At 34.0% G+C, this 12,976-nt stretch overlaps 1 protein-coding gene across 2 annotated transcripts in view; it reads right to left on the bottom strand.

Annotated features, from left to right (window-relative positions):
* prkcba (protein kinase C, beta a) overlaps positions 1-12,976 on the bottom strand; it is a 38,127-nt gene that overhangs the window by 20,862 nt on the left and 4,289 nt on the right. For both annotated transcript variants that reach the window (XM_067405224.1, XM_067405223.1), the window contains exon 3: positions 2,095-2,177. In XM_067405224.1, coding sequence (XP_067261325.1) covers positions 2,095-2,177 — 83 coding nt within the window. The remainder of the gene's footprint in view (positions 1-2,094; positions 2,178-12,976) is intronic.

Raw genomic sequence — 12,976 nt, 5'->3', positions numbered from 1 at the left:
TTAAAATATGACAACATTTTCCATGTTTTATAGCAGTTGAACGGAATGACCCGATGTTTCGGGATATGCGTATGAGCAAGTGAAAACATGAATTTTTCAAACAGTTGAGAGAGTTAGTTACTTTGCTTCATGACCATGTGGTCCTTTACAGATGTCTGAATGATGTCACATCCTGTCAAATGATATTGACTGCTTGACTTGATCCAAAATGGTCCCTTTATTTTGGTTACTCCGAATGAAATCAATTAAATTCATTTTTCCGGACATTCTTTCTCATAACAACTTCTACACATAATTTTAATACCATTTTGCACTATTTTGATATATGATGTTATAAAATCATGCCAGAATAAAAAATATATACTTTTATTACATGTGAAGATATTTTAATCACAAATGAAATGGCTGTATTGGCCTTTGGATGGTTAAACAGAATGACCTTTTGACACTTCAAAATCTTTAAAATACCTTTATATGTAGCAAAAATTAAAACCTTTTGGATTTAATAAAAGAGATTTAGTTGTATTGCCTTACATATGTTGGATGTCATATCTTTGTTTTTATTATTATTAAAGCCTTTGGACAAAAAAATGACCCGTCACATCATTGACCCATAATTATATATATATATATCATCTGCTCCAGTGTTGCTTAACATCATTTAAATTACACATTGATTAATATTACAGTGTTGCTGGAATTCATCATGTCATAGCGAATACATTAGAAACAGGTCTGTTCACCTACTATTATGCAGTGTTATTTTAATTATATTGAGATAACATTATAGTTTTTATTGATATTTTGAATTAGTTTTCATTTATATATTTTCCGTTTTCATTTTCATTTTGGTTGAAGTTTTAGTAATTTTGCTGGGTGTTTTTTGTGTGTGTCATTTTTATGTTCAAGTTTTTTTTTTTTTTTTTTTTTTTAAGTATGTCTAAATAGTTTTTATTATTTTTTATTTCAGGTTTACTTTTTAGTTATTTTAGTATATCAAGTTAAACTAAATGAAAAATAAGAAATTAGACCATGGCAACTAGATAAAATGAAATTATTAATTTTCAAGTAATGTTTTACTTGATGATTTTTACAGTTTTACGGTTTTAGTTTTAGTTTACTATGGCAACCCTGGACTAATGTTATCAGTTGTAATCACTTTCCAATTCCCAATTGATTCTTAGAAATTTGCAAAAAATATGAACAGAAAAATCAATAGAAAAATGGAAAAAAGAACAGAGCTTAGCTAAGGGTCAATTGCAGCAAGATATACAGGAAGGAGTTGAAAAACAATTCAGTGGATATCAAGCACTATATAAAACAATATGCTAAATTCCTAAAGCTAGGGGGCGCCAGCGCAGGGACCCAAGGAATAAAATGCTGCAAATATCACTATAAAAAAATAAAGTGCAGCTATATGAAGAAGCAGACTTTAGATTGCTGCTTTCCCTTTGTTTAAATGATGGCAGAAAGTTAAACAATTAAACAAAAGCAAGTTGATGGTCTAATCACTCAACACATTCTCTGGCATTCTTCAAGCTTTTATACAGGAGTCAACGGTGTAAAGGCCAAAAATCAAAGCTTTTCCATGCATCAGCATCACACAATGGAGGTGCAACAAACATCCCTCGTCAAGTACAGTATCATTCAAGGAAAACAAATATAATTGGCTGCAATGCAGAAACAAAGCACAACACAGGAAGTGCGCATGTGTGCGCCTGCTTTTACACATATAGGGAGGAAGCGCGGTTATAAATAGAGATTAGAGAAGAGAAAACTGATGTCTCTGACTGTGTGCATGTGATTATATAGTGCAAGCAAACACATGAGGAACATGATTAGTGTTAGGCTTCATTAAACAGTACATAATCAGTTACCACTGAATAAATATTTAAACTGCTCACCAAGCAGTGTGTATACATGAATAAGTGTGTGTTTGTGTGTGTAATGCTTAGTCACAGGAAGAAGTTTCTTTCAAGTGAAAAGGAAGTGTATTTCACTATCAGAAAAGATGGCGCAAGAGAAGCTGAAGGATACAAAGAGGGTGGGTGAGGGAGTTTTTTGAGGTCTAGTGCGCTCACAAGCTTCACTTACATCTGATGCAGGGCCCCTGTCGGCCCCTGGGCAGGTGAAAGTAACAAATTCATGGCAGCGTTTGTGGACCACGAAACAGCACACTGGGGATGAGAGAGAGCATAAAGAGAACACTTTATCAAGTGACCCTAAAACATATTTAGTCTTTTTTTATTGTATTCGATATCAATATAGTATCAAAGCAAGTGGCATTTAGTTTACAGAAAGAAAGCATAAGTACAGTTCTTAGGTTTTAAATGATAAAATGGTAGATACACAGTTCAGAATGAAGACAAAAAGTATTTGGACACCTTTGTGGTTGTCAAATGTTAGTGTAACAGGTTCAAAATAAATGCTCTGTTAGTTCCGAGTAAAGCTGTGGCATCATTTGTTTGCAGATGCCACGTGGTTAGGTATTTTGTGGTCTATTGCAGTCACATTCAGACATATTTACGTAACGCTCAAGTGTCCAAATACTTCTTGGAAACACTGTATGTCTTCAAAAGCAGATATTCTTCAGTAGGTACATCTTTAGGAGGATGAAATTATATTATAATATATTATTATATAATATTTTAGAATTATTTATATACTACAATTATTGTATTTATACATTATATTTCCAGTTTTTGCTATTTTGTTATGTGAACTCCAAAAAATTCTGGGTTTAAAAATGAACAAACCCAGCGGTTGGGTTAGGTTTGACCAGCCTGCTGGTTAGTTTTATTTAACTCAACTATTGTTTAAAAAATTACTGTATTGCTTGCTTAAAATGAACCCAAAATAGGTTGGAAATGAACATTTAATAATATGTTTAATAAATTAACATGTATTAATAAGTTTAATGAATAATAATTAAACAATAAACATTTAATAAATTGCTTATTAATAAATGTTCACCTTTTGATTATTATTGTTGCCTCTATTAATTATGGGTCTGATTTTCAATTTACTACCTATTTTAGGTTCATTTTAAGCCAGCCATATAGTCATTTTTAAACAATAGTTGTGTTAAAATTTTTTTTAATAAAACTACCCAAACATTTACAACCCAACTTGGGTTGTTTTTAAGAGTGTAATATCCCATAATGCTCTGGGATTATTTGCATATACTGTAAGTGAAAAGTGAAACTATCATTATATCAACCAATAAAAGTTGCCATATGTTATTAAACTTTGCATCATCAAGCCCAGTCTTGCTGGTTTAGCAGAATTGTGGACCTGAGCCAAGAGTCTTGCTCTTCCCACTAGTATTTGCCTAATTTGCCTATAGCGTTATCATAAACCTCACAGCGCAAGGTTATACCAGAATGTGCCTCTGTCTAATAATAGTCTAATACATCCCATAACAATTATAATGAATCACCAAAACACCAAATTATCTGGCCAATACAAACAGGAAGAGCAACAAGGTAAGACAATGACAAATATTTTCATATTCATCACAGTCATTGGAACAAATAAAGGGTGACATTCACTCTAAATCTCTGCATACAAAGTTAAACTAGCATTAGGTGAAACTATGAAAACATATCACATGCTAAAAGAGCCCAAGCCATTCCCATTAGGGATCCCATGGATTTCATGCAGACCCAAACGAAATATACTGTGCTGATTTTTAGAGGAAAATTCTGTGAAACATATTTAAAAATTGTTTTAGAATAAATCATAAAGCACAATCAAATTAGCCAAAAATGCACATAATGATAAATGTATACTTTGAAGTCACTGTAAATCACTTCAGAATGTCTGCCAAGTAAATGTATGGTCATCAATAAAGAATGCATGTATTGATCCGTCTAAATATGATATTGTCACTAGCAGAATAAAAAATTAAATCAGTTCATAATACTTTACTAGAAAATGTAAAGCCTATATCCCTAAAAGCATGGGATTGGAAAAGGGAAAAAATTGTATATATATATATATATATATATATATATATATATATATATATATATATATATATATATATATATATATATATATATATATATATATATATATATATATATATATATATATATATATATATATATATATATATATATATATATATATATATATATATATATATATATATATATATATATATATATATATATATATATATATATATATATATATATATATATATATATATATATATATATATATATATATATATATATATATATATATATATATATATATATATATATATATATATATATATATATATATATATATATATATATATATATATATATATATATATATATATATATATATATATATATATATATATATATATATATATATATATAATCAGTCTAACAGTGTGGCAAGTAAAGACAAGTTATTTGTCTGGTTAACATTTCTATAAAATATTTGTCTCAAGATAAATGTACTTGAGAAGCAACACCGTTTGAGATAATTAGCATATCTTTAATAAAAGTGTATTGTTCGTACTGCACTGACATTTTTTTTTTTTTTTTTTTTTTCATTTGTTTTAGGTTCAAACAAGTTAAGAAAGTAAACAAATCTGACAGTGCAGTACAGACAAAATACACTTATTTAAGTATAAGTATTTAATTTATCTTGTTAACCCTTTAATCCCTGAAGGCATTTTTAGAGTTGTTTTTTTCTGAGACTCCAAAACTATAGCAAGTAAAGTCAAAAGGTAGGTAATTTTCTGTAGGACAGAAAACTTTTTGAATTTTTAGAAAGAAAAAAAAAATCATTAAATTTCATTATTACATTTTCATTACATTACAAACTACTGATAAAAGACAAAAAAATGAAGTGTGCTCAAGGGAAATTTTACATATCTTTCTTATTTGACATGCAATAACTAATGGAAATAATACCGTAACATTTTCCACAATCTATGCATGTTTCATGAAGTTATGAGCAAAAAACGTCACATGAAAGCTACATTTGATTTTACTTAGCTACATGTGCATCTGTGGGGTTTTATGTGTGTTAGAACTCCATGAGAAATATCTTTAGATCTAAGTCACAGATTATGGTAAGTTTGGGCTCTTTTTAATGGAGAGAATCAAATATGGGACATAAATGCCGCACCTGTATGGGTGTTTCACATACAAAAACTTGCTCAAGTTTAGACAAAGCCCAAAACAATTGTGCTTGTTGTATTCTACTCCGTGAGACCTTTCAAATGACATGTGACACTTTACTATCTGAGCCGTATGATGTTTTTGAAATATTACAGTTGTAAAAAACAAAATTTCATATATTATGCATTTTTTTATTATTATTTATCAGCAAATAACTCAGCACTACTTAGTATCAAATTGCTACATGCATTGTAAAGTTCAGACTCTAAGCTTTCAAATTTTGTGTTGATCAAGGCAGCAGTTTTGAAAAATATGATTTTTAATTTTTCATAGCCAAGTGGTGCCGGCTGGCGGTACACTTCGGTTTAGAGGGATGACTCCGCATTTGTTAAGAGTTGATCAAAATGGTTAGATGCATTAAAAAGCTGAGTTTCTAAGCTGCAGAATGATACATATTTTGTGTTATTCCTGTCAGTTGATTATTAATTTTTTCACACGCTCATAAGTACATGTATTTTCTAGAAAGAAGGAAAGTCTTAAAGACTCTTTTGATACAAGAATTTTGAATATGTATGATGGCTGACCATCATAACCTGTTAAGAACATGTTCAGTCTATTTTGTTAACAATTTCAGGAACATAAAGGTGTATCTGTCTTACCTAATGCCTATATTAAAGCATCATTTTTTGTAAATATGCAATATAAACTGAATATTCTGACAAATAAAACTGGATTGACAACCATAAAGAAACACACAACGACAACAACAACAACAACAACAACACATTATAGGCCTTCAGACTTTAATCACTGGCATCTAGCATTCATTATTAACCAGACTATTAAATATGCATAGTTTGTCAAATTATTTATGAGGTTGATAACTCAGTGGCAACTGTTGCAATCTGTGATTTAACTGCAAATCTGTTTCAGCAAAACACTTTTTCTTTATGTACATTTTACCCTTTTGAATACCTCGCCGAACTTGACAGACTAGGTAAACACAATTACAGGGGTGGAGGTGACAGAGGGAACCACAAACATGTTCGCATGGTAAATCTAGCTAATCTGACATGCACATTCCAGCCACTGCAATTAATTCTGATTTACATAAAGGGGAAGGCAGGTACAGTCGAGTTACAGCGGCCAGATTAAAGCTAAAGGATCTCCCCTTCACATGTAAACGGTCTATTCTATTCAGCAAACCCTTCCCCTTTTCCAGAGAAGCATTCCAGGACATTCCTTCTGTAATTTGTCAGTTGTTGCCTAGCAACAAGACCTAAGGGTTAAAGAGGGTGGAACTGTTCTCTCCGCTAAATGCCAAGTTTATAGTCTGCCTCAGTTTTAAAGGCCCGTTCACACCAAGGAGGATAACGATAAAAATTTAATTTTAAAAATCGTTTAAAAATTTAAAAGAATAGCAGAGTACACACCACAACTATAACGATAACAACACAGAGTAACAATATCGTTGGAATAACTTTTTTTTTCTAGCTGATGAACGATAAAAACATTGACAGCCAATCAGAATTCATCCTGCTTTAAAGCACTTGAGCATTTAAAGCAGCATACAGCAAAACTGCAGTGTGTGTTTATAATAAACAGAACGTTATCACGCCTTGGTGTGGACGCTTATATAGTTATTGCAATATGCCCTATAGAAAGGATCTTAACTCTTGACAATATCACAATGAAAAACATGTAGAGGAGCGTGGGGTAAGATGTGGTAGAGGTTAAAACACGTATCTCCCTTAATCTAAAAAGTATACACAATTTCGTTCAAAAGTTTTTGAAAGAAGTCACTTATGCTCACCAATGCTGCATTCATTTGCAGCCTAAAGAGTGCAATAGTCAGGTTCCAGAAGTAAAATTTCCATTCATTTTCCCCATAGGAAAATAGATTTTGAATGATAAATTTGAAACCTTTAAAGACAGCCCTACTGTGAGCTATGAGGTTGTTAATCAATGGTAAGCCTGCATTATTCCAGCTTATTTTTTAAAATAATCATATTCAACATTAGGAATCCTAGTGAAAAAACTACATTACCCATGATGCTGTGTGTTGAAAAAAGCAACACAGGCCAAAACATCTCTTTAGCCCTACACACTCCTATTAAGCACTGGTGAATTATGTTTTTGAGATATATAATCAACATTTTGTACATGAGAAGTTTAAGGGTGCGTTCACACTTGTAGTTCGGTTCATTTGGTTCATTTGGTCCGGACCAAAGGAGAAAAAAAAAAAACATTTAGTCCTGGTCCGATTAGCGTTTAGATTGGCAATTTTATCACCGAACAAAAAGATACCAAACCTTAAGGCATAGGGATACATTCACAATACATTTTATGACGTATTGCCTATTTTGAGTCGGAACCTACAGAACATCCAAAACAATGCTGTGTGCTGAGGCATATGCACTCGTTTTGTGTGCGTAGCGGTGCGTAGCCTGCATGTGGTGGTATTTTGGCCAGCTGTGAACTCGTGAAGAGCTTATAAAATGTGTAAAGTAGTCAAAACAGCGGCGGGAATCCATTCGTCACACACAAACGATCTGCTGCGCGGAGACACGTCTGATGCCTGTGATGAGCAAACTCGCGTCTATGACGAGAAAAACCGACATGCGTGAGGATTCTGTCCTTTTTAGGGTCTCGTCTTCCTGTTTTTGGTTCTTTTAAATGTTTTTGGTCCATGTTGCGTTCATATATCATTCGAACCGCACCAGAGTTCGTTTGGAAGCGGACCGAGACCCATCTTTTCAGCGGTCTCGGTCCGCTTGTTTGGTGCGCACCAGGGTTCGGACGTCAGCATTCACACATGTTCAAATGAACCGCACTAACCGAGCAATCGCTCCAGGGTTCATTTTAATCTAACCAAACATGACAAGTGTGAACGCACCCTAATATTTCTCCATTGTTTTTAATTTGATTATGCTGTTCGCAATGCTCCATGGGATTGTAGTTCTTTCCCTCACTTTCTTTTTCTTTCTTTCTTTCTCTTTCTGTCTTTCTTTCTTTCTTTCTCTTTCTCTTTCTTTCTCTCTCTCTTTCTTTCTTTCTTTCTTTCTTTCTTTCTTTCTTTCTTTCTTTCTTTCTTTCTTTCTTTCTTTTTTAACGCCATACCAGCTTTAAAGGCTATATTCATGGCGAGAATAAAGAATAATTAAATCAAAGGAAGATTAAAAAAGATGTTTCAAATTTATTTCCTCTAAAAATCTTAAAACCATGCTTTGGCTCCTTTCCCTCACTAAAGCCGTTAAGTACACAGTCTTGTACCTTTATCATTTTGCCCAATTTTCAAAAACTTGTTTGCTTCAAATCAAAGTTTGTAATCTTATGATTCACCAGCTGTTTGGCTTGGTTCATGGCTTATAATTTTTAACGAAGTCTATGGGAAAAATTTATGGAAAAATACTTCCGGAACCAGCACTGCTGAAAAAGGGGGTGGGCACTGTTGAACTCTATTTAATTACAAACTACTCACTTATGTTAATATATTTACATGAGATAGTTTAATGTTATAGAAATGTTTAAGTTTTCCTAATTATTCACCTTACATGACATGATCGATTTTTTATAAAGTCTATGTTACAGACATCTTGCAATATAATTTGTCATATTAGTTGTTTCTCAAACTTTGTTCTTGACAAGAGACAACTTAAGTGGCACAGCTTAGCTTAGTTCACACCTACGCATTTCTGTATTATGATAAGACACACTTTCCAACCATGACGTGTTTGGCATGTTTTCTAAGTAGCTAAACAAGTCTGAACCTGCACAATAGAAGTTAACAAGTTCAACCTTTGGTACATCCCACCTCAAACACCAAAATATTGCATAGCAGTGATAGAAAAGATGCTCTTGCTTAGACTGACTAACTTGATGTGTGGTCATCACCACCAAGAAAATTATGAACACCATTGCACCCTCACACTTGCCAATTAACCCTGAACTGCTCCTGCGCTTCTTGGAATACATGGCGCTTAAATACAACAAACTCAAGTGAACTAAAGAAGAGAGAGCTGTGCTTGTAAATGTCACTGCCTGATGCTAAAGTGTTGTATGTGGTTGCCAGGGCATTGTTATGTGGTTACTAGGGTGTTCCGAATGGTTCATGTTCTAGGATAATCATTAGATGTGGCTCAGATCCTTCCTTCAATGTAAATTCAATGTAAGTTTAACTGGAGGGTCATGACAATACAATGCTAAATGAAAGTAACAGAATGCAATTAATCTTACCAAACAATTATGCATCGTTTGGATGTAAAAAATAAATATACAAAGTTTAAAAGGGAAGATAAATGCTTCCCATATATCTTTTCTTGTAGATGTCAAAGGCTATGCTTCCAATCAAATCAAACGCTATTGTATGTTGGTGCAAATTCACCTGACATTTGGTAGAAGCAAGCCAAATTAGGCAGATGTGAACATGAAAAGATTGCGTGAGTACACTAAATACAGGTAGAGATTTTATTGCACGATTAATCAATTAAAAAGTGGTCACACTTGCGCATGAGAACAAGTTTTTAATTGCTTAATTACTTAATGGTTTTGTTTATCATGCTGTTGGCATGACAATATAAGTTGATTGTTTAGGAACTGGTTTTCCTTTGTGCCACTCTTCATCCAGCATGAGCTGCAGAGTCGCACACAGTGCAGCAGGAATCACAGTTCACTGATCATGTAACTAGAAAAGGCGAGATGACTGACAAGACCATGGCAGAGGATTCTTTGCACAACAGAGTCTAAAGGGGGTCGAACACCGAACGCGTAGCTCGGTGCCGCGCCACATCTTTAAAATTCGAACGCATTGTTTCTATGAGAGTACGCACACCGGCGGCGACATTCGGCGCCTGTCCGCGGCGCCCAGCAACGACTCAGGAAGTTGTTTAAAATCCTGCCGCGCCACAGAGCGCCATGTACATTGTTTTACATTAAATGTATATTATATTTATCTCAAATCATCGTTAATGTACATACTGACTTCACCCTGTGCTGCAAGATACATTAGTTTCACATTCTAAAGTTTAACAGCTTGAATAAAGTCTAAAAATGTATGATAAACATAGCATTTTCTTTCCTTTTGCTTTGTTGTGCCATTTTTCCATGTACACTAACCTCAGTGCGAAATATTAAAGCATATGCATGTAACGTTTCCCTGTTGACGTAAAACACTCCCATTGTGCAGCTCTTCTATCAGGAGTCGAGTCAAAATTGAGCTTGCGCGTATATAATGTGCGCGGCTGGTTTGCGATACCTGAGTTGTCAGAGACGCGACGCTGCGCGGCGCCGAGCTTCGCGCCCGGTGTGCGACCCCCTTAAGCGTTTGATAAATGTCTTGTCTTATCTTATAGAATGCATACTCAGCACCGCCACTCCCTATGCACAGAGTATGTGTGATCGTGAATTTGAAAGCGAAAGTAAAACGCGAGCTCCCTGATGTGTGCAAATTAGACTTGCACTGGCTTCCAGTTGCATTTAGAATTGATTTTAAAGTACTGCTACTTGTTTATAAATCACTAAATGGCCTAGGACCTCAATACATTGCATATATATTCATAGAATATAAACCTAACAGATCACTCAGATCATCAGGATCAAGTCATTTAGAAATACCAAGGGTTCACTCAAAGCAGGGAGAGTCTGCTTTTAGCTGTTATGCCAGCCACAGCTGGATCCAGCTTCTAGAAGAGATCAGGTGTGCTCCAACAGTAGCCACATTCAAATCCAGACTCAAAACACATCTTTTTACCTATGCATTTGCTGATTGAGCACTGTGCTATGTCCGAACTGTTTATACTTTATTTTATACACACTATTTTTTTATTCTTTCAACTCTTTTTCTTATTTTTTATTTATTTCATTTTTAATGCATTTTATATATTTTATGTATCTCTTTTATTTTCTGACTTTTAATGCATTTTATATCTTGCTGTCTGGTTGAAAGAGCTGGGAGACTTAGGAAGTAAGTTTCTTCTTTTTTTGTTATCCCTGGATGCAGCTCTGCATAAAGTTAGTCCAGGAAGATTTGTCTGTAAGGGTAATGTTTAAACGCACAGCTACCTGACAAATACAAAAAGTTATCCCTCTGCGTGAGGAAGATTCATTTAGATCCGCTCTGATGCATAGATCCGTTTAGATCCGCTCTGACGGACAACAAAAATTTCCTAACTCTTACATCTAGATAGTTTTTACTGTTATATCAATTTCTTATGTGTTCCATTATTATTATGTATTTGGTTCTTCTTTATTTAAAGCACTTTGAATTACCATTGTGTATGAAATGTGCTATACAAATAAAATTGCCTTGCCTACATACAATAGCCTGTCTCTCAAAATCAAACCTATCTTAGGCTGGGCTGTGTAGTTGTAACCACCTCTTAGCTCTGTGTTTGCACTTTGAATATTGAGAGAGTACTAGATTATGGTTGCACTTATTGTTTGCACTTAATAAGTCTAAGAAAAAAAACTGTTATTTATTTTTGTTATTTATACTGTTTGTGGAAAGGAGTTCAATTTGGAGGTCACACACACAGCCTTAATCTGAAGTTATGGAAGCTCATAATTCATGTACAGTAAGGTCTGAAGAAACTCATGTGAACTCTTACAGGAGAGAAGCCAGTCAGTTGAGTTTGAGGCAAAACCTTTTACAGTGCTTGTATATTGTTGTCTTTCAATGCATATGATAATTCATACTTGGAAAGTAGAATTGATAGAAGATGATTAGTTAAAACATTTCAAATGCACCTGCAGACTGTTTTTCCAGTCAAAAATTTTGTCATTGAGGATTTCTTAAAAATACTGTGCAAAAATCTTTTCTCGTGGACCCTCTCATATCTCGTCTCATCTGAGCTAAGTGTCTTGTCACACCATTAATCATCAATCAAATTTTTTATGAAATATTGCAGCATTTATTATAAATTATTTATCTGTTCACATTATTTTGTTTTTTATTCACATGCCCTCATAATCTTTTATCAAAATAACCTCCTCTGCTTCTTGCAGCACCATCTCGGGCCTCATTTATAAAGTGTGCGTATGCACAGATTTGATCTTAGAGTGTGCGTATGATTAAATCCACACCAACGCTCATATTTATAAAAACGATCTTTGATGTGGAAAAGTGCTTAGCGACACGTCAGGGTCTGAGTAGACGTATGCTCTTTTCCTAGTCAGATTACTGCAGGTTTTTGGAAATCTAAGCTATTCTTGCAACCCACCAAGGTTTCGGACGATGTCTGTGATCTTTTATATGTAAATTACATTAATTGGGTGTTGTTTAAAACGCAGAGAACTGAAACTATTCAGCTGAGAACAAGTTCAAGATCATTTGTGATTTACGCTCGTTTTCTGTGCGTACATTCATTCTATGAATCACATGAATGCACATCGAAGAAATGATCGTAAGATCAAATTTAGGACGGTTTCTGTGCAACATTTTATAAATGAGGCCCCTCTTCTCTTCAACTATAACTTGTTTACTGGCGGGAGGGCGGAACAACCTGTCAATCACATGACATCACAGCAATAGCAAACCACAACCATCCAATCAATTCCCAATGGACAAAATCAAGTCCCGCCCTACATTTTTTCTTGTACGAGAAGCTGTTTCACTTGGATAAATGTCACAATAGCAAAGAACAGACGATCACAGCTTTTGTTTCATGCTGACGTTAAACTCAGCTTCGAAATTTATTAACTTTAAGGTTTGGGGTTTGTTAAAATCCCTTGTGATGCCTGTCCTAGTAATCACTACCAATAAAAGGAATTACAGTGTACGTAAACCGCATACAACCGGCAAAACTAGGACTTCGCACACATTCATTATGGAATCTCTTAAATCCCAC

This window comes from Chanodichthys erythropterus, chromosome 12 (genome assembly GCF_024489055.1).
Source record: "Chanodichthys erythropterus isolate Z2021 chromosome 12, ASM2448905v1, whole genome shotgun sequence".
Lineage (NCBI taxonomy): Eukaryota > Metazoa > Chordata > Actinopteri > Cypriniformes > Xenocyprididae > Chanodichthys > Chanodichthys erythropterus.
This window is presented reverse-complemented; position numbering and strand designations above follow the sequence as displayed.